The sequence below is a fragment of the Pocillopora verrucosa genome, chromosome 2 (assembly GCF_036669915.1).
Source record: "Pocillopora verrucosa isolate sample1 chromosome 2, ASM3666991v2, whole genome shotgun sequence".
Taxonomy (NCBI): Eukaryota; Metazoa; Cnidaria; class Anthozoa; order Scleractinia; family Pocilloporidae; genus Pocillopora; species Pocillopora verrucosa.
In genome coordinates this window covers 17,043,874-17,066,566 of record NC_089313.1, presented here as the reverse complement: position 1 = coordinate 17,066,566, position 22,693 = coordinate 17,043,874, and the positions used below count along the sequence as shown (strand labels likewise).

Genomic DNA, 22,693 nt, shown 5'->3' with positions numbered 1-22,693 from the left:
ACCAGTATCGCAGAGGTAATGGGTTCAAATCCCGTACGGACCTGAATTCTCTTCAGGCCTTTTCAACTACTAGTTCAGTAGTGTTCACAACTGCGAGGACCACTTCTATATTCGTTTCTTCAACGGCAGTGCAAATTTACGATTTCCATATATTTACAGTCAATATCTCATAAGTATTTCTCCCTACTGTCAGCTACACAATTTTCTTGATATTAGTTTGGAGAACTTGGGTCTGGATCAACTAATAATCCCCTAACTGATATTTTTCTTTATTCTCGTCACTTGTCTGTTTGATACTCTATTAGTATTGAAAATTCCATCTTGGTCACTAATTTAAGTTTAAGGGTTGGACCTTGCAAGCACTGCAGTTACTGATCACCATCTCCATTTTATTGTCAAGTCCTTCCCTATAAAGACATCCTCAATTTTGAATGTACATGTATATATACACTCTCAAAGTGTGCTTGTTCACAAATTTTTACATGGTTTCATTTGAACTAAAATAAGTAAAAAAACAGATCCAATGTTTAAACATCTCTCTCAACAAGCACCTCACAAAAATTTACATATAAGAGTACAAATTAACTAAATTGAATACAAGAGAAGCATTTGCAATACATATATTTGAATGCAAAAGCATAACTATATCTGTCGTGACCAAAATATATTAATCTGATTAGGCTAAGAGACTTCAGTTGCTAACAAGAAAGACACATAATGGTCTTATCACTCATCATGATACAAGTATGTCATAAATTTTCCAAAAATTTAAGGCAGTAAAGAGATGAAAAAAAAAACATAACTTTTAAACTGGACTTCATATGCTGTTTTTACCTGAGAAAATTTAATTAAGCACTGTCATACCAGTCATGACAATTTCTGATTCATTTTTTTGATGCATCATTAATTTTTATGTAAATATTTTTATTGAAAATTTGTAAACAGCAATAGATGTAAGTTTCTGATTTTAATTTAGAGAAAAACTTTAAATAATAAACTTAATTGAATCAGTAATTGGTCACAAATAAGAATTTCACCTAAACAATGAAAAGGAAAAGTATAAAATTTAATGTATTTTTTATTAGCCTTCATTTATATGGTTAAATGTTTGGATTCCATCCGATGAAAGATAGAGCTATGGTTAAATTAATTAAAAACCTGCAAATGAAATTTCAATAGAATGCTTGATAAATGAATGAATGTATGGAATAAAGCAGTTATATCTCATTCACAACAAAGCTTAAACATGTTTCAAATTAAAGCTGTTTGTTAAACACAGTTTAATTTTTTTCCTACATAGAAACTGTTCAACTTAGTATTTATTGACTTAAAATGTAGCACATTGGAAATACAAGTACTAGAATCCTATGGAAAATTCAGTTTTTAGTTCTCTGTTTATGATTGTCATTCAGTAAAAACAAATTTAACAAAACATGTTTTGCTGATGTGAATAGTGTATTAGTCACATTTGATGCAACACTAACTCCTCACTCTGTTTTCACACAGAAATACTAGACAAACTGGAAAGAGAACCTGGTATTTGATCACATAGAGCACCTCTTCAAATGTTCCTTGCCATATCTAGTGTGTATGAAGATATCTAAACTATTTGGTAAAATCAAGAACTACATTTGTCTCTAATTACAAAATCACCATTACCTCAATTTCTACATTGTGTAATAGACTCTATATAATACTTATTTCATCAATCTTTTTTATCAATCTAGCATGTTACAATGGTAGTCATATCTCCTTGACTGACTTGTGGCTTTCCTGTGACAATGATGGCATGCAATATGTGTGTACTGGCCACCCAGCCCTGTTGTCAGGTTTCTGTTACACCTCTGTTAACAACATGACTTTTTTGGAGTTGCCCTATTGTCTACTTGCACATCACCCCTTGGTCCTGAAACAAGGGCATAAAATCTCATTTGATGTTGGGGCTCAGAATGCAGACTATAACAATAGATGCATAGAATCCAAAAAAAAAAAAAGGCAAAATTAAAAATGCTCCTGCAGTTAGTGGTAAAACAATTTCATGTCATGCAAATGTTCTCTGGGCAAGTGGTTACCAGAAGAAAGTTGAAAGAGTGAAAGAGTGATCAAGCATGGATTTCTCCCCCACAACATCCATAGTTTTCAAGTAGAAAGGTGATGAGAAGTGAAAAAGTTATCAACTAGGGGGATACTGTTTTTGATTGTCCATCAAATTCTTAGATCTAAAAATTATAAGTGATAAATGAAAAACAGTGTAAGGAATCAATTTTTAGATCTTTGAAGTGGCAGGGTTAAAAACTATTACACTTATAGTAACTTATACATACCAGAGGAAACAGCTTTGTTAGATTTCATAAAATCTTCTGCTATCCTCTCAAAAACCTTATCTACAAACAAGAAAAAAAAAATATCAAGTTAGTGGAAGTATAAGGTAACTGTCTCTTAATCAAGCAATGACCATCCTTGCAAGACTATTTCCCTTTTACACTCTATTGTTAGTATACATAATCTCCATACTGTTCTCGATACATTTGTCACGGTGAGGCAAAAAAGAGGCTGAAAATGAGGGTTTTCTGCTTCCATCTCAGTTTAAATCTATAAAGTTTAAATTTACATGTTTATCAAACTTTGATTTCCCAGTCATGTTTTAAATCCTCAAATCATCAGGTATTTTCAATCATTCACACTCACCAACATTGTATCCTCTTTTACTTGATGTTTCAAACATGTCACCACCAATCTCTTCACACAAACAACAAGAAAAAAAATAATTAATTGCATAGTCTACAACTGCAATCTTAGATTTTCTTGCAAGTTCCTCAACCTTCTGTAGTTCATATGAGTATGATTATTAGTATTAATCATTCTTTTCTATTACAACAAGAAAGATCACAGCTGTTAAAAACAGAACTACCGTAAATTGGTTGTAAAAAAAAAAAAAGACGCCAAAACCAAAGCAGAAAAAAATTCATGTTTGAACAGAATTCAGACCCACAGCCTTCCCTCACTTAATCTTTATATTTTACATGATTTGATAATCATATTTTTATCTACAAAAAGCAATACATTTTAACTGATAGTAAAAGCAGTAATGAGGTAAAGTTTTCTACTGACCTCTACAATAATTTAACACTGTTTTTGTCTGGATCTCTCTTGGCTGCACAGCTTCCTCTATTAGATCAAGTTTAGTTCCACAAAGATAGATTCTGCAATCCTAAAATTCAACATTACAGTAAGTGTCTCATGAAGCATCAAGCACACAAACTGCAAGATAGGATGACTTGTTTTCCTTAACCAAAGAAGAAAAGGCAGTGAGCCTCCTCAGGGTATGAAAGGGGAAAAATTACAAAAAAAAGTTAGTTATGATATCAAATAACTTACAGGTTCTGCAGCTTTGAGCTGGTCTGCCCAAAACTTGGCTTTATCGAAGCTTGTTCTGTCTGTCAGGTCTGCATGGGGGAACAAAGGTCATTAAAATAAATTGAACTTTGATTTTACAGTGAATTGTAAGTATGTTTTAGAAGCATTTCATTAATGCTTTGAGTCTGCTATCTGGAGGTTACCACATCTGATCCCATCTTGAACAAGGTTCCTTTACTCTTAAATACAGGTAACACCCCTCATTAATCATAAAACGAACCCCCACCTCCCCCCTCGCCAAAAACAAAATTATATTAAACCTAAATGCTCTGAGGGTACAATCCATCTCAACAAAGTGAATCTTACCAAACATTGTTGAAACAAGTGAAAGATGATGTTATTCAGTGAATAACATGGGTATACTCAGAGAAAAAGAACTGTGATTGCTCTCACTGGGAGTTTAACCCATGACCTGCCAATTAGTGTTAAAACATGTAAAAAAAATATCTCAGACTTTCTAAAGTTACAAATAAAGAGTAAGGCTTCCAAATACAACATAATGTATACTTATTATTATTCAATAAATTTCATTAAAAACACATACTAACCATAGCATAAGATGGCTGCTTTAGCACTACGATAATACATAGCACTCATTGCTTGATACCTTTCAGCTCCAGCTGTGTCCTAAAAATATAAACAATCCATGAAATCACACTCACTTCAACAAATAAAAGAACCAGGAAGAAAAAACATTTTAATTCACTTATAAGTTAAGAATGGTAATGAATTAAAGATATCCTAAGTTGCCGCAGATGGAAAGCAAGTTATGAAATAGTATATTGTAACAAAACTTTCTATTGCATAAACTATGGTGTTATACAAGGATTTCCAGCCCTGAGAAAAGCCGTAACAACACGTGTGAAAAAATACAATATTTTTTGTAATGTGTTGGATATTGCCAATCAGCTGCTGACATGTCACTTGCCTTTTGTGCCACTCCCTTAGGTTGATGAATGAATGAATGACAAAGCCTTCACAATTCTCAATACAAAGTAGTTTGGTGAAACTTTCCTGAACTATGGCAGCTAAAACATTAAAAAATCTGTATTGCTTATTGCTTACAGACAGTGACATTCAAACTTTCTTAGAAGGGGAAGAAAACCAATATACCAAAGGAAAAACGAAAGTTATATTTTCAGTGGCTTTGGTAATGGTGTTTCTTGCTGCTGAGAACGAAAATCGACTACTGGAAGATTTGCCATAAGCTGATTTTGACCATTCATCTGAAAGACTTCTTCTGTTGCCAAGGACAACCTCAATAAATCAGAATTTTGTAAATTTAAAATTATACCTATTTTTATTTTTGTAATCATGATTTAATGGGTTTTCCATTTTGAGCCTCAGCACTAACACACTGTACAATTCTTTTACTTTCATTATTTTATGACGTCAGCTTTTCCTGTTGCTAAAGGGCTATTGTGTTTATATGATAAACAAAATAATACATGGTTACTTGTAGATATGAAATTTCTCTTCCTGTGCTCAACTCTGCATCTCATTTGTATGCTGTACAAAACACAAAAGCTGTAAAAAACACAAAACACGTGTATGTGTGTAAAAAACACAAAAGCTGTAAAAAACACAAAACACGTGTATGCTGTAAAAAACACAAAACACAAAAGCTCACTTGTGAGCTATTGAGTTGAACAATCGAAGAGAAATTCCATATCTAAGCGTGCCCATATATTACTCTATATAAGTATACTCCAATGTTACATGTAACTGTGGGTGAAGTTTATAACCAAGTCAAGTCTAAAGCCTTACCCATATTGCTAGTGACAGATTCCTGCCTTGAATGTAGAGATCTTTTCTACAAAATGCTGCTCCAATTGTCTGAAGGAAAAAAAAATAGAAATCCATAAATTTTGATAAACTTTCTCCTGATAACTAAACTTTTAAAGAAGCAAACAATAACTGTAAAGAAAATGAGGTGAGGAGAGACAAAATCATTACCATATCATAATTACTAGAGCATACTTCATCCAGCAATCATGTACACTGTACTTCCTTCAGCAGTAGTTTTCTTTTATGTAACTCACTTACATTAAGTATGTAAAAATGTATCATGAATCATTCTACATACAATCATTCTACATACATGAATCATTCTACATACAAAACAAACAATTCATTATCAAACCATTTACTTTAATACAAAACAAAGTCTAAAATTTGATGGCACACAGCCCCCAATACCAGCACACAAAACCACAAGAACTAAAAAAATAAATATGAGAGTGGGTTAAATTTTAATTATCTCTATCATTTCTAGGATGCCACTATACAGTTCATTTCTTAGATGTTAACATTATCAATTCACTCCTTTTCATTTTTATTAACTTCTTCACTAATCAAATCTGACATTTGGACTCATTGTTTAATTTAATTCTCAGATAGGGGCTAACGATAATTATATCACTATAATTATTCCTAAACGAAGATTCAAAATAAAGCTACACTTAAGTTAGATTTATAAAATAATAAGGCAGCATTCTTTCTTTAGCCCAACTGACTTTGCAATAAATGTAAGTGTAAATTTTCTCTTTACTTTCTAAGATCTAATTGGCAATACTCTCCTGAGATGCAACTGTACGTGTTTAGAATTTCACATACATTAATTGTAAGAAATTGGCAGACTCAAATTGACATTTCCTTACTACCGGTAAACATTAATTATTTCTTGAGACTTTTAGTCGTTACACTGAAGATCAGGGTTGACGAGAGGAGATTTTGGTCTAAAAAGAAGACCTTCAAGGAACTTGGACTGTTCGAATGCGGTAGTGACGTAATGTATAGAAAATTTCCTTGTCAGGGGCGTAAGTTACTTACTAGCTGCAATTATAATTGTTCAGTGTATATGTACGTGAGTGGCATCAAAATAGACGAAAATTAAGGCAAATCGAACATGGATTATAAAAGGTACAACGCAGTTGAGTTACAGCCGTTCAATTATTAAAGTTTGGACACATAAATCTCCTCTCTACTCAGTCAGTTTACTTTCTGTCGGAAATATACACAGCTGAAATACATGACGAGGAGACTGTTTTTGATATGTTTTTGAAGTTTGACAGCTTTAGACTCGAATGCAGTCTGTCTCGATGGCAGAGAGTAGGGGTAATTTCAGAGGAGTATCGTGATATAAATCAAGAAAATTATATCAAACATTATACTCACGCTTGGCGTTTCCTCGCTAAATGACCGTGTAATGTATCGAGTGACAAGGCATGTCTTTCCGCTGTTAACTTTTCCGAGAAGAACAACTTTAAGATACGTTTTCTCTTGCATTTCATCTAATTATTGCAAGATATACGTCTAATATCACAAATGGCGACAGATCGATATGAAATAATCAATTAAATACGTTCGGAAAGGCATATAAATCACCTATTCGACCACCACTTTCCGCCGCATAACCCGCCATATTTTGTTTGTTAAAGGCGTCATGTAAGACTCACAGGTATGTGTATGACGTATTGACATGACGCGTTGAGCAAGTCGCTGATGAAGGAAGTCGTGAAGTGTACCTGTGACAAGAGAGGGAAGACCCAGGAAAAATATGGTAACAAGAAGTAGAAATGACCTCTCCCACATTTTTATGGCACATCAAAATGGGGAGTCGTTCACTATGAGAAATAAAGGACAAACCGAAATTACTGGAGATATGGAAACTGAGAAAAAAAGGTACGTGCACCATTCCTATCTGGGAAGCAACCAACTAGATTTGTACGCAGGAACATCAGAATTAATGCTGCGTATGGGCGTCATTTTGGTTTTGGAGTTCTTCCTTTCGCGCATGACTCGACTCGCGCTTTCCAATCACCTCGCGCTTGCCTCTACTTGTCTGAATACGCCTTTATCATCCCTGCGTGTCGAAGAAACCTAGTTACAACTTGTTGGAAGTAGAGCTCAGTATGCTTGATGAGAGGAACGATACACTGTGGTTGCTTTAACAAAATGCCATAAATCAGTTGACCACAGTCGTTTGTAAACACACGAGGAAAAGTGCTACCTGGTTACCCATCTAATTTATCTTGTGATGCACACCCGTGCCTTACGGTACCCAAATGTTATATGAGGAATGTAGACCACAAACAGAATTTCAAACACCACAAAGGTTACACTTCTAAAGACCATTTTAGGCAGGAAAATTCGTTACAACATGGTGCCTTGGTGTATTTTTGGTCTATTATCCCGTCCTGGATTTTTAGTTGCCTTTTGTACTGATCGTTCGTTTGAAAAAGGTTAAACAACACTACATACAAAGACAAACAAGACCAAGAATAATTCAAAACATTTCCTTTAATACCCGAGCAAAACAAAGCCCAACACTGAACAATAATTGTCTTGTTTAACAAGCATAAAATTTATAAACGATCACCTATCTTGGAGCAAGGAATGACTCATTTTATATATCTTACCTGGTAAACTACCAGATGGGTCTACTTACATTTCATATTCTGTAGTTTCTATATTCTATATCATTCAACTTAAAAGAAACCCTCGCATATCGATCAAAATGCCACAAAAAGCTGCTCTATTCCTCAACCCCGAGTCGGACAACAGAGAGAACAATTATGCTCCTTAACCCTTCCCTTTACATGACAATACAGTTGACACAACCGTCCCATTATATATTTGGGAGCACATTTTAACATTGTATCACTTTTTCCCACCAGCCGCCATCAACGGTTCTTAACAAACAGTCATATCCTTTTCCTAAGCATTGAGTGACTAAACTTGGTTTGGTCACGATAGAGCTGTGGCACTGTCACGACAGAGCCGTGGTACTGTCACTCTCAACAATGTCCGTGGAAATTCGTTTTCGTCTCGGACTAGGGCCGTCATCCTCGTCAGATGGGTGCCTCTTCTTCGGAACCTGTGAAATGAAGAACAAAAAAAGTTGTGCTTACAAAGTAGAGCCTTTAGGTAGAATCAGACCCCTTTGTGGCGGAGATGACGCAGCTTTCAACTGAAGGTTGGAAGTAACACGGCATTGCATTGATTTTGCTCTTGTACAATCTATGATTGTTGAAGAAAACTCGGGCCCCTCTCTCGACCAATCAGATGCAAAATCAAATCAATCGCGAATTGGTCAATTACGTTTTCCCGCGCTTAAAGTAGTTTACGTGTTTCTATTTTGAGCTCTGTTGGCCACTTGTGATATTTACTGAATATCTGAGATTTGTTGTGACTGAATGGTGATGTTGGTTTTACGACACTCAATCGAAAAACAAGACTAAGGGCTCAGGTCAGAAGACCAACGTCTGATAGCTAAGAATGACAGACAGGTACACAGACCGACCGACAGAAAGTCAGTCCGACAGACACAAGAGGAACGACAGACAGGCAGATAGAACAACAGGCAGAAAGAAAAACCAACAGACAGACAGATTCCTGAGTATGACATTTCGATGCAAACGATGCAAACCACACTGCAGGAGATATCTCGTACGATAAACAAGAAAGGACTATCAGTCCAATATTTACTGGTCCAGAGGGTGGAGGCATATCAGCGTTCACTGCAGCCATCAACTGATTCGCCTTCTCTATCACTTTTTCGTCATTCTGGATAAAAAACAGAAAAAAAAGCAAACGTTAGACAAAGTGCCCCCCTTCCCCCTCCTCCCTGCATCTCAGCAAGCTTCCCTGTCAGTTTGTTGGTACCCATGTATACCCCTGGGTGGGGAAAGACACTGAGCAAGTAAAGTGTCTCGCCTGAAAACACATCACAATGACCCTGCCAGCTATAGAACCCAGACCTCTTGACCCAGAGTCCAACCCGCTCAGCGTAAGGCAGCGCGTCACCCACGAACGATAGTAAAAGGAAAGGTAGAAATCTAATTTTATTAGGAGTGAAACAGTCACATGGTCAGGGCTCGTTTATGTTAAAAGCAGCAATACAGGCCACCTACTGAATCGAAAACTGGTCTATATTGAGTTTAATCAGCAATAAATTGATAATTACACCACATCCAATTCTGCCACGGATAATATCGAGTCACCACAACCACTCGTTCTATGCTATCGCTGGCAGTGCCCGTGGGCAATATGAAGCGAATCCTGTGTTCTGATTGGCGACCCGAGCGGGCAATATGGACCCATCTTGCCCGCTTTGGTTCCGCGCAAGGAAAAAATTATTTGGAGCGGACACTTTAAGTTTGAAATTCTTGGACAACGTGGACGATAGAAGCGCAAAAAGCGGCAGAAGACAGTTAAAACAAAGAAAACATAAACGACTCCTGTCTGTTAATTTTGCAATAAAACCGGTTGGCTATCTTTCCCTTCAAACAAGTATTACTTCTTCTTTACCATAAAATAAATCCTTCATTGACCAAGCTTGTTCGGTCAAGATGACTGGATATTAGCCTCGTTCATTTTTTCCTTTTTATGGATCTCGACTTGTCTCGATCCATAAGAACGCAAAAAAAGAACACGCCCAAGATCCAGTCATCTTGACCTCACTCTTGGTCATGAACGCACATACATTGGAGTGGAAAAAAAAACGCCAAGAACAAGAATCCAAGTGGGAATGTATACTGTACGTGTTCACGGACAAATACTCACGGAAATCCAGGGATGTTGCAACGCTCCATCCACAGTTATTCTTTTCTGCGGATCCGTAGTTAAAAGTTTTTTAATTAGATCAATGGCTAAATGAAAGAAAAATAGAAAGCATTTATAAAGTGACCATTGGAACTTCTTTTGATGCTTTTTTAAGAGTAATATTGCAGGGAAAAAAAAAGGTGGCTTGCTTTGTCTCTGAGCTGAAAGACAGCCTTCTGCGATGCTGTAGTTCAATTATTATTCGGAATGAATGACGTTAATCATTTCTCTTTTTCCTTTATAACCTTTCCACTTGCATCTCCAAAATAATACGGTAGAAGATTATCATTTTTAGTTAGTACCTTCGGGTGAGACAGATTTCCAATAAGCTTTTGGAAAAGAGTAGATGCCTTTGATAATCTGCTCGTGAAGTGTGTGCTTCTTTGTTTCTTCTGAAAAGGGTGGGTAACCTCCTAGACTGTGAGAGAAATAAAATTATGCTGAGTGAGAGTAAAATCATTTTGAAACAAGCAATAACAAGGAGCTTGCAGTGGAACATTCTTCTTCTTCTCGACAAGTTCTAAGTTTTAAGAATCAGCACTTTCATTCTTGTAGGCCAACTAAAGAACAAGTTACTCCTCACATAAATGAAAACTTTACTACACTGCAGTCAGTGCCTAACTCACCATATAAACAATATAACACCCAAGCTCCACAGATCAACTGCTTTAGAGTACCCTCCCATACCAGCTGTCAAGAGGACTTCTGGTGCCAGGTAACTAGGGGTCCCGCATAATGTCTTCATCAGACTCTGTTCTCCAACTACTTTGGACAGACCAAAGTCAGTAATCTGTGTAAGGAACATAATTGAATATTTTTGTGCAATTCCAAAGTGAAACGATGCATGTGAATCCAGTGCCTTAGATCACTGCAGCTTTGCTTGTTTCCACAGCATAGAAATGATGCCACTCCCCCTAGATGGGATGCTAGTCCATGGCAGGTTTCCCCGCCTCCCTGTATGATTCAGGGGTGATATTATAATGGAAAACCAGATGTTAGTCACTCTTGGGGTCAAACGCTTCAAGCAGAGAATTTAGCATAAATCAATTCTCGTCATCATTCTGTCTGGAAAGGTATTGATTTGTAAGGAGAAATTCCTTTTGGCCACTCCTAGGGAGTGAATGGGTTAAGCTACCAAATTTTTTCATCAAATCAACTCAAAAGAAATTGATACATTAACACAAAAGAGGAAAATAATTTGAAAAGTAATATTGCATTTAAAACAAAAGTTGAAAAATACACACCTTGATTAGGGTTTCATTCTTCTCAGAACTTAAAAGGACATTTTCTGGCTAAAAATGAAGGAAACCATTAAAAAAAACATATAATTTGAATTTCAATAACAATTTTCCAAGTGTTGAAAAATTTTTCTTATTCATTTGTACCTTTAAATCTCTGTGAGTGATTCCTTGATCATGTAAATACTGGAAATCAACCCAAACATAGAATTGATTAATATCACTGATGGTAAAAATTTATTGAGAGTGTCATATGTTGTAAAGAGCAATAATGAATCACAAAGTGTAACAGATAATATGATAAATACTGATCCCACTCTGTGAATATTTAGAAAAAAAACAATTAAAATAAATCTCCTAAATAATTATTCTTTCACAAATGGTGCAATCTGATTAGAAAGATATTTTTTATGTTGTATCTTTTTTTACCCTGGCTTGTGCCTTAGGATCACATGACACTCACCTTTACTGCTACAAGCATCTGGTAAAACAAAAGCTTTGCTACAGGTTCTTCAAATCTTGTGACACTAACAACTCTGTCAAACAGTTCACCACCTTCTACCCTGGAGTCATGAAAAAGCAAAACAAATCTTACAACAAAATATGACAAAATGGTGCCATTTAAATCTTTGTGCAGGCTTTTATATCAGACAAACTCTGTGTTGAGCTATCCACTCAAACACTGGATTATCTTTCAATTTTCTTCTTTTTTAAGGAATTGAATTGGCCCTAAGGTCACTGAATTCTTGGCATATTTAGTATCTGAAGCTCTTTTAGTATTGGTTGAAATTCATTTGAGACCCATGTGCACTAATTGACTTTGCATGCTTATTGCTTTGATTTTAACAGCATTGGATTGTTGACTGCTCTGTTTGTTCTGATTGGAAGTTAGCCTGGCAGCATCATGAATAGCAATGCATAGACAAGTCAGGGAGAGGTTTGCTGGGGTCTGGTTCTCATTTCTAGATCCCTTGCAGACCTCTTGATGGCTTGCAATAAGATGTCGTACAAAATTCTCAATATTCACCTAAAACACTAACAAATCTAGTTTTTTTTTTTAATCTAGCAAAAATTTGACTCATACAGTTCTAAAAAGATGTATAGGACTTCAGCAGTTTCAAACACATCTCCAATTTGGATCACACAAGGCTGAAAGAGATGGTACAATTGAAGTTCATAAGCAGTCTGTATTAGTCGATTACAGGTTGATAATTCATTTCCTTTAAATAAAATATAAATATTAATAACAAGCAGAAAACTTAAATGTGTCATTAGAACATTTGGAAATGAACAGAATGGAAAAGATAGATTGGCTTGAGTGATGGGAAGAAAAAGACAAAATGCCAATAGAAATAATTATGGAATGGGCTTTAAAACCATTGCAAAACTCTGGTGAAGAAATAATATTATTGTCTGCCAAATCTTCTGGAAACCCTTACCTTTCTTAAGACCTGTCATGAAATACAAGAAAGTGGACTCTGCTAATTTTAGCACTGCTAATTTTCGCACTGCACCAATCATGGCTAGGAAGGGAAGACCCTCCTCTTCCATGGGAACAAACTGCCCTTGGTTCAAGTAAACATATGGATACATTAAAAAACTAAACCATTCAGAGTCAGAATATACATCATGAGGTGGTACTGATAAAGGACAATTATCATAGTTACATGATGAAGCTTCTTCAATATTTCCACCTCATCTCTTAGAGCTGCTTGCCTGGGCTGAAATGAAAGTTTGAACAGAAAGATACATAATAAAGTTCATTACAAAAATTAGGGGCATATAACATAAGCTATAGATCTTTTTTCAACCCCCTCTTGAGCAAGGCACAACCTCTAGTCACATGTACATGCACCATTGGAAGAAACACATCTCAAGTTTAAGTACTAAGCCAAATGTGAGAGAAAAGTATTCCAAAGGTAAAAAAAGCCTGCCAGAGTATCTCTATTCACAATTACAATAATTACCAGAATATCATTGATAAGCTTGACACTTACTCCAACAGAAAATGTCTTTTTGTTGATAATCTTGACGGCAAATTTTTTGCATGATCCCCTGCTAAAAGCTAAGCGAACTTCACCACATGCACCCCTTAATATAGGCAAGAAAAATATTGTACATTTGTGTTAATCATTATAATTTGTCATTATTATCTCAGAGAGGATCATAAGATTTCCTTATCCACTGTCAACTACTTAGGGTTAGGGAGGCTTCAATAGATACATCAATAACAGAATGCTAGTAAAGATTGATTGCTCCCTTAATCCAGCAAAGTGTAGCATACCAACTACCAAACCAATTATTCATGAATTAGTCGGTAAGTCAGTCAATTAGTCAGTCAGTAAGTCAGTCAATTAGTCAGTTAGTAAGTCAGTCAATTAGTCAGTCAGTAAGTCAGTCAGTTGGTCAGTCAGTAAGTCAGTCAATTAGTCAGTCAGTAAGTCAGTCAGTTAGTCAGTCAGTAAGTCAGTCAATTAGTCAGTCAGTAAGTCAGTCAATTAGTCAGTCAGTAAGTCAGTCAATTAGTCAGTCAGTAAGTCAGTCAATTAGTCAGTTAGTAAGTCAGTCAATTAGTCAGTCAGTAAGTCAGTCAATTAGTCAGTCAGTAAGTCAGTCAATTAGTCAGTCAGTAAGTCAGTCAATTAGTCAGTCAGTAAGTCAGTCAGTCAGTAAGTCAGTCAATTAGTCAGTCAGTAAGTCAGTCAATTAGTCAGTCAGTAAGTCAGTCAATTAGTCAGTCAGTAAGTCAGTCAATTGTTCAGTCAGTAAGTCAGTCAGTTGGTCAGTTAGTAAGTCAGTCAATTAGTCAGTCAGTAAGTCAGTCAATTAGTCAGTTAGTAAGTCAGTCAATTATTCAGTCAGTAAGTCAGTCAGTTGGTCAATCTGTTGGTCTGTTAGTCAGACAGTAAGTCACTCAGTAAGTCAGTCAGTTAATCAATCAGTCAGTTAGTAAGTTACAGATCAGTCATCATCAGTCATCCATTCAGTCTGTCAGTCTGTAACTACACCCATCAGCCAGTCAGTCACTTTGTCAGCCAGTTGTTCAGTCAACCAGTCTGCTAGTCTAGCATATTTTTAGTTCACCAGTTAGTCAGTTATAAAATCATACTCTATTTAACCACAGCACAAGCTAACAGTAACTTCATATATAACGTAACTTGTAAATCCATTCCATCAATTTTAATTACAAGAGCATGGTTTTTTTCCCCATTGTGAACCTGATGATATATATTTACTCATTGGGGCATAACAGAGGCAGGACTAAAAATTAACTCCAGTACTTGGTGGCCAGTTGGGCCAGTTTCCTTGAATTCTTAGTGGCCCATCCCAAAATGAAGTAGCCCTTGATTTCCTCGAGTTTAAAACACAAAACTTGAATAAACGCCCCATGGCTTTTAATGGAGTGTTAACTAAAAGGAAAGAACAAGCCTGTGAAATCACTGTTAAAATGGCTTGGAATTTCCACTTCAGAACTAAAAAATTCACTAAAAGGGATGCTTTTAGAGTCCAGGCAAAGAAATGAAGAGAAACGTAGTCCAACTACACATTGAGTTTTATTTTTAACTTTGTACTTCGCATAATTTACATTGCAACTTTTCAAAATTCTGTAGCATAGTCAAACATCAGGCATTCAAACCTTAACCTTTGGTGGCCCTGCTCAGTTTTAACTTGCCACTGGCAACCATGCAACTGCCAATTTTTAGCCCTGACAGAGGTAACTTCTCTTTAAATAAAAGTGAATCACCAGTGTGAAAATGTTATGAAACAATTAGTTCATGTACCAACCACACATTCCTTGAGATAGAAGGTGACCAGAAGCTTGGAGAAGCATTTGGAGAGCTAATCAGGGTTGCTCTCAGCTATGCCCTGAGCAACTCTTATGCATCTCTTGTGCTCTCCAAACTTCCTGTGTGCTTCATATTGCAATGAATGTATGCTGACATGAGATCCAATTGTTTATTTCAATAAAGAAAAAATGACATGGGAAAGGTCTTCCGATGTGAAACACTGTATTCAAAGGGGTGAGGAAATTAATGTTTTTTGTCACTTGGAACAGTCTTAACCCAAACTACACTCACCTTCCAAGGAATCTGGACATAACATACTTCTCCTTTAAATCCTACAGAAAAACAAACAATGTTATGATTCTGCTGTCCAAAATGTTGGTCTAAAAAGTACCTAGTCTCTGTAAGAACTACTTGAGCTTCACCTCTGGTAGTAAACTGAATTCCTGGTCAGCTTGATTAATGTTCTGAAATACATAGGCTATAGTGAGAGAAAAAAAGAAAAGAAAAGCAAATATTTCAAGAGACTTATGGCCTGACATCAGTCAACTAGTTATAAATTCTAGAGATGACAAGGATTTTTTAGAGAGGGGAACTCACCAGAGGACTTATTGGAGGGGTGAGATGATAAAATGTAGAAAGCAGAACTAAATAAAAGAGAGGACATTGAGAAAGAGGAAACTTGTTAAGGAGGGGAACTTGAACAAGGGAGGACTTTTCAGAGAGAGATGGCTCACTGGAGAGGAGGAATCAATGGAGAAGAGGCTGGGAAAGACCTTAATAGAGAAAGGGGGGGGGGACATAAAACATTGCTGAAAAGATCCACTAAATTTATGAATAATTATGATAAGTTAAATTCTTGTGAGTTTTTCTTTGTGTCATATTTACTATACTTATACTTGTACCTTTGTGTTTCTTTAAAGATAAAGATATCTCATCATTGTTATTCAATGGTTGTGTATTGTTTTTACCTACAGTGAAAATTAAAAAAAAAACCAACAAAGTGAAATTTAAACAAACACGTCATCACAACCATTCACATCATTCTTTCACCTCCAACCTTCATAAGAAAATCAATAACACCTCAAAATACAATTGGTTCAGGAAATATAAATGAATAAAGGGTAGGTCATCAGTTTACTTGCCATAGAAGTGTTGAAATCTATATCCTGATTTTATTAGCATGCAGTCCCTTAGAGCAGATGGGACACTAGTAGACTGCAGGTATTGGGTGGAGCCATCTATTAGATTTTCCTTAATAGTTTGAAAGTTAATTATTACAATGCATCAAATAAAAACATGGTCAACCACATGCTGTAAGTCAATTAGAGGGAAGAACTAACACAATAGACATTAGTTCATTAAAATCGAGCTGATAAAATGGTGAGTGGAAAACATTCAACTCTAAAGCTGCTTGTTGTCAAGGATGTTAACAAAAAATAAGTAATTTACCAATCTTTTGCCCATTAATAAAAGTTCCATTTGAACTGAAAAATAAAGCAGAAAAATTAGATGTTTTTAATTTTCAAATAAAGATATCAGTTGATGAAACATGACACTGTTAATGAAATTGAGGCCATGATTTTAGAGAAACCTCATACATGTGGTGTCTCCACTTGGTCATAACAAGCCTTGCAATAAAAATCTAAGTGTTAGATATTATTGTATTCAAAATGCTGTCACAGTTTGAAAGGACTTTTAGCACCTGCATGACTTACCTAAGATCAGTAAGGAACACGTTAAATGTCCCATCTGCATCAAACTCCTAACACATGGAAGAGAGAGAATGGTCTGAGATACATATACTCCTTTCAACCAATTTCAAATAATATGAAAAAAAAAATCTCAATTGTAATGAACAGAATTATTGATGAATAGTGCAATGCACATACCTACCCTGTATAATTTAAAATGTTTTGTACTAATTGCCTGATATTGCGGATTCTTCTTAAATGCTCTGGGTTCAAAGCAGATGTCATTGTTGGTGCCACGGCCAAATGTATTGACATCTTTTTCAAGATCTAGAGCAATACAAGAAATAAACAAATATCTCATCTTACTAATAATAGCATTTGTAGATGGAGTGTAATGGTTAGTGTACTGGATTCCAGATGCAAGGCTCCAGTTTTAGGCTCAGGCTGGGTTGTTGTAACACTCTTACAAGGACAGGTGTGTTGCCAGGATTTTTCAAAGAGGGGGTCACACCATTAAACAGAGGGTACTCACCGGTTTTTGCCACCTGGCTTACAATGGGAAGGTCACGGGCACCCTAAGAACCCTCCAAACTACACCCTTGCTGTGCCTCTCTCCAACCAGAGCAATAAACAGGTACCAGCAAACAGTCAAAGAAAGCTGACAAAATGCCAGATGCAATTAGTGATTGACAAGCATTCCATACAAAGAAAGGGAGGGGAGGGGGGGTATGAGCAATATTCATCTTGTGGAGACTGGGATAGGTTCCAGCCAAGAGGGTCACTTGTCAGACAGTACAACCTTGTGTGGCAGAGTCCCAAAATTCCAAGCAGCTGGAACTGGTTCTGCATTCATGGAATCTCATCGAGCTATGTTAGACTGGCTTGTGAACTCCCTCAAAGATTTTTGTTTTTAACTGTGAAAAATTTTCTTTTCATTCAACAGTTCAACGATAATATTTTAAGGTAAGACCGTAAGGTGGTGTTGAAGAAAAACGTCTTCATTGAGTCTAAAACCAGTCCACTTTCAAGCACCAGGTCGCTTGTTTTTAGCCAAATTGTAAAATTCGACGGTTTTCTCTTTGCAATAGTTTTCTGTTCCCTAAAATAACATAACCGATAATCATGTTATCAAAACATTCTAGTGACCCTGTAAATTACAGGAAATTACCTTAAGAATTCTGTTCCATTTTCCTGTCATGATCATGAACGCGCGCGAGATTATATTTTCAAACAGGCAAAATTCACTCAAATCGCCCTCAGATCACAATGATACATACATAAAATAGAAATCAGAGCTATAAAAACTATCTTCCGAGGTAAGAAAATTCTAGATTTTCATGTCTGTCTGCTCTATCAAACGCTTACCAATCTTTTCAAAGCCGATACCCAACGGGAATAGTCTTCCCCAGCTTGACATCTTTAGTTCCTCTTCATCCGACATTCCATCGACAGCATCCTGGGTTGGAAGTGTAGCAGCTGTTCCCGCCGAATCCATACTCGCCGATGAAGGGACACTCTGGCTCTGCGAGCTTGAGGAAGTCCCTGTGCTGCTAGAAGTGTCCGGTGTCTGATGGTCGGCCATGTTGCTGAGGGACGTAACTGGATTGCTGGGGACTGGTGACCGATTCTTGTTTCGCGCCAAATGCTGCGATCAGCGGGCCCCAGTAGGGGAGTGGGGAGGGAGGAGGGGGAGGGGAAGGTTTCTGGAAAGACTCATAGACCCTGCATATTTACAATCGACTTGTACTCGTTTGGAAGATGGGTATTCTCTTTCTCGTTACTAGATCACAAGGCAGGCACGTAAGTGCTTGTCCGTTTTATCGTATAAAGAGTGCAATGAGAATATCTGGTATTCAAATAGTTTTTAATTTATCAAGTTCGGTTGGATGCGATTGACAGAAAAGTGAGGAAACCTTTCAATTTTTTTAGTGTCCTTGATAAACATCATTCTCAGCACTCTACACTCTGACGTCAGTATGCATATTCTCCATACCAGTCTCTCTACATTTCCTTGCGTAATGACGATGGATGGATGGGAGAATTCGTTAAACAATCAAAGCTTCTCAGGTTGGTGATCATTTCCTTTATTCTCGTGATCTCAGTGAGAAATTAGATGCGTGGTGCAGGAGCCATTTTAGCCCTTTTAGCCCAGATCAAATTTTTAATTCTCCTTACTGTCAACCAATAACAATTATTATAATGTTGCGTTACAGATAATTTAGTATTGGGATCAACTTATTATACCCAAATTGATATTTTACTTTTATTCTCACTCACTTATTTGGTTGATATTGTATTGATATTGTTAGGAGAAGTTTCTGTCCTTGGTCCCTCTGGCAGTTAAAAGAGTTAAGTTAATGGGCTCCTGATGCTGGTCACTTTTAAGGTTGAAGCGATACATCATCATTTTGGTGCTGCTTTAAACGAGACTGGTGTCGCGTTATAATCCGTTGTCTCTTCGGCTTTCTTTGACAAGCACCAGTCTGAACCAAGGAAGGAAGCGTGGTATTCTCAACTGTTATTATTAGTTAATGTTGAGTTTCAGCACACTTTACTTATCGAAGAGAATTTACTAAATGTTATGAACGTTGCTTCCCGGGGGGGGGGGGAGTGGCAGGGTCGTCCTGTTATTAAACTAGGACTGGAAGAATTTTTATGTCAGGCTGGTATTTTACAGGCTGTGGTGTTGCCCTGTTTGCCAACACTGTTAGTGTCAGCTTGCGCGGAAGTCAAGAACAACTTGAAAAGCGCTAAAACAGGAAGGTAATCTGATTGAGACGGATGCATCCCGTGAGGTAAAAAAAATCGAAACATTATATTATGGATTCAAATCGATTCCACTTTGAGCTTTTATCTTGGAGTAAAGAGAGAGGTATTTGTCATCGATAATATAATGTTATTGGCAATAGGCGCGAAGTGATTGGCTGACAGAAGATCGTGACAGGAAGTTTCATTTGACACACCCTGAGCTAAGTCAATCAACCTACGTAATTTATACAGCTAATTCCGCATATAAGATTCCGTCCTTAAACGTTACAATACAAATAGTTCTGCGCTGTTTTGAAAAAGGAACTGAAAAATGAATTCTCTCAACTCAAACCTCGCCAATTGAAGACAACTCAACCACAATTGAAGGAAATCGAGAAGATGTCCCCTTTAATGATGAACATATTCTATTGTCTGTATGCCACAATCTTTACACTGGCTTTTGTGGGAAACATTTTTGCGCTCATAACATGCTACAAGACTTACAAAGTGACGACCTCCGGTTATTGTGCTTCATCGCAAGTTTAGCTTGGCCGACTTAATGTTTACGTTATTATCCATTTTGATTTGATCGCCTTCATTGGTCATGGTGACTGGTTCGGCGGAGATCCCGTGTGCAAGATTCAGAGTTTTCTCATCGAGTCCTGCTATACTGTCTCTATTCTAACCTTAGTAGCAATCAGCTACGAGCGTCTGAAAGCTGTTTCTTCGCCCGTCTTGGCCCGTGCGCAGTCGACTGATAACCGTTCACTAATTCTCAAGATTATTTGGGTGATTGGAATTGTGTCCTGTACTCCTTTGCTGTACGCGTATTCCGTGAAAAGAGATGAAAAAAGTGGCCCGTCGTTATGCCTCAACGATTACATGGGAGATGATGGAAGACAAATTTACTACGCAATCCAAGCTGTGCTTCTGTTTTCTGTTACCTCTGGATTTATGATCTGGGCGCATTTCAGAATTTTCAGCATCTCTCGAACCATGCGAGGACAAGAGTCAGTCTTCGAACGGATTCCAGAGATAGACTTCAACAGAAGAAAGTCACTAAAATGTTGGCCATAGTAACTCTTGTATTTTTCATCTGCTATGGGCCATTCATGATAATACGCACTCTAAGGTACTTTTATGTGTATAACGGAGATGCTGTGTGGCGGCTAAGTCAAATGATGATTTTTGGACAGGCTGCAGTGAATCCCATCATCTACTGTTTTTGCAGCAAGCAGTTTCGCTTCTCCTACAAAGACTTAATTCACTGCCGCGGCTTCCGGAAAACTGATACACGAAAACCAAGGTCATCTTCAACGAAATCAACCTCAAGTGTTCGATCACAGAAAATTTCTGGAATGAACGAATTTAGTGAAGGGCAGGTTAATCATGTTTAGAGCCCAGAACACTGATTAAAATTTAGACTTTGAAATTGTATGCTTGGTTCGAACCTCCTTCGAAAAACAATTTTAGCAAGTCAGATTGCAAAGAAATCCTACACGAAAGTTCGGCTCCCTAGGTAATATCAACAGAACTATTCAGTTAACCTTGAGAAAAACACGCAATAAACTTCTGCTTCATCACTGATAAGTTTTTTTGAAGCACGTAATGAAATTATGATAATTGCTTCCGTCACGCCAATTCATGCGACAGTGATATCTCTTTAGTGATGAAATTTTATGTGACGAAGTTAAATAATAGGTTAATAGGACAGTAAACATCTGTGTGAAATGGTAAGAAAAAGACGTACAGGGATCAGCGAAGGAGAGAGGAGTTTGACATAGACTATATACGATACGCTCCTCAAGTTCAAGCAAATTCTGCCAAGGTTTAAAACGTCACGAACATGTTAGCCCTTTGATGTAATACCCTGTCACCTATGACCGTCTCTGACAGACCGTGAAAAATTGTGCGACAACGCGCACGTATTACCAAGAACTGTTCCAACATTTATGATATCGACTGTGGTCAGTTAGTGTGTCAAAAATATAAAAGTTCTTTTGAGTGAGCACTTAACAGATTTTGATTCATTAAGATTTTTTAGGAGACGGAGTCAACAATATTTTTTTCCCTTTTCACCAGTGTTTCTTTCTTGAGGATAAAACGAGTGGGTTACAAACAAATACAAGATGCAGGGGGTATAAGATTTTAGAAAAAAAAATAGTATTGTAATGAGGACTTATTGTTTTGGATAGCTTAAATATTGTTCCTGCATCAATATCAGTCCACTTCAAAGGAAACACCGAAGGGCCGATAAATAATAATAAAGCTTCTTTTGTTGACGAGAATGTCACATATGTTGTTCCTTGAAAGCTTAGGTTCATTTTTATAAACAAACTTTTCACTGGATTAAAAGTGTTTTAGCATTTCTGATAAAAATCCAATGCTATCCGGTTCATTTGCAATCGATCAAGGCAAGGAATAGACTCTACAGACTATCCAATTACGACAGATCGGCGTTAAATCGATTTGATTTTTCTATTATCAGGGCTGTATCTCGGTCCGAACCGTGACTCTGATTGAAAGGAATATTTTTAAAACCTAATAAGGCGATATTGCTTCGAAACTCTTCGCTGCGGCGCATCGCTTCAAAGCGATATCAATAACAATTGGATCAGATTTAAAGCAATAGAGAAATTGAATAGATAAACGGATGGATAGGTAAAAGACGACAAAAAAGAAAGGATTGATACAACAAACAAGATGACATCAATTTGGACTAAATCCTGCATTTAATTGAGCACGTACGAGATCGAATTTGGCGCAGAATCGATGTTAAGTTCTTTAGTTAGGAACAAGGTCAAAAAAGATTGATAAAAAGCTACATACCTCCCCACTAAGGATACGTATTGTTTGAAATCATATCGTAAGATGATGAAATTTTGTACTTAAAAAAAGCCGACTTATCAAAACACAAGAACGCTGTAATTTGATTTAACTTGTGACATCAGGTATCTATTTTGGAATTTTTATCTTTGTAATTATAAGGATTCAGTTTTGTTCGTGTGACTGAAACTGAGCTTTCAGTTTTGATTTGCTGCTATTCTTGGCAAGTCAGCCCTAAAATTATCAGCACAGAATGTTGTTTCAATTACGTATAATATCACGTGAAATATCAAGTTGTGTCAAATGCTATAGATAGCAGAAGACACTTCCGGAAGTGCCATACGAGCTGACGAAATGTCTAGATTTATAAATATATCTC

At 36.8% G+C, this 22,693-nt stretch overlaps 2 protein-coding genes and 1 pseudogene across 2 annotated transcripts; 1 reads left to right on the top strand and 2 right to left on the bottom strand.

Annotated features, from left to right (window-relative positions):
* Nucleotides 1-368: 368 nt before the first annotated feature.
* On the bottom strand, nt 369-6,857 carry LOC131780997 (ras-related protein Rab-24). The gene is made up of 9 exons (XM_059097636.2): nt 6,805-6,857; nt 6,595-6,710; nt 5,185-5,253; nt 3,966-4,044; nt 3,379-3,446; nt 3,112-3,211; nt 2,689-2,739; nt 2,325-2,384; nt 369-1,906 (listed from the first exon to the last, which is right to left on the bottom strand). The coding sequence occupies exons 1-9, from the start codon at nt 6,839-6,841 to the stop codon at nt 1,848-1,850; spliced, it is 639 nt and encodes a 212-aa protein (XP_058953619.2). The 5' UTR covers nt 6,842-6,857; the 3' UTR covers nt 369-1,847.
* An 844-nt stretch (nt 6,858-7,701) lies between these two features.
* LOC131780978 (serine/threonine-protein kinase Chk2) lies at nt 7,702-18,326 on the bottom strand. Its single transcript, XM_059097619.2, has 18 exons — nt 18,106-18,326; nt 16,943-17,067; nt 16,765-16,811; nt 16,499-16,533; nt 15,952-16,017; nt 15,472-15,527; nt 15,341-15,381; nt 13,259-13,352; nt 12,929-12,982; nt 12,346-12,410; nt 11,725-11,824; nt 11,409-11,447; nt 11,268-11,315; nt 10,650-10,813; nt 10,326-10,441; nt 9,985-10,070; nt 8,908-8,985; nt 7,702-8,296 (listed from the first exon to the last, which is right to left on the bottom strand). The coding sequence occupies exons 1-18, from the start codon at nt 18,320-18,322 to the stop codon at nt 8,189-8,191; spliced, it is 1,539 nt and encodes a 512-aa protein (XP_058953602.1). The 5' UTR covers nt 18,323-18,326; the 3' UTR covers nt 7,702-8,188.
* Nucleotides 18,327-19,804: 1,478 nt separating this feature from the next.
* Nucleotides 19,805-21,776, top strand: LOC131781044 (growth hormone secretagogue receptor type 1-like; annotated as a pseudogene).
* Nucleotides 21,777-22,693: the final 917 nt, after the last annotated feature.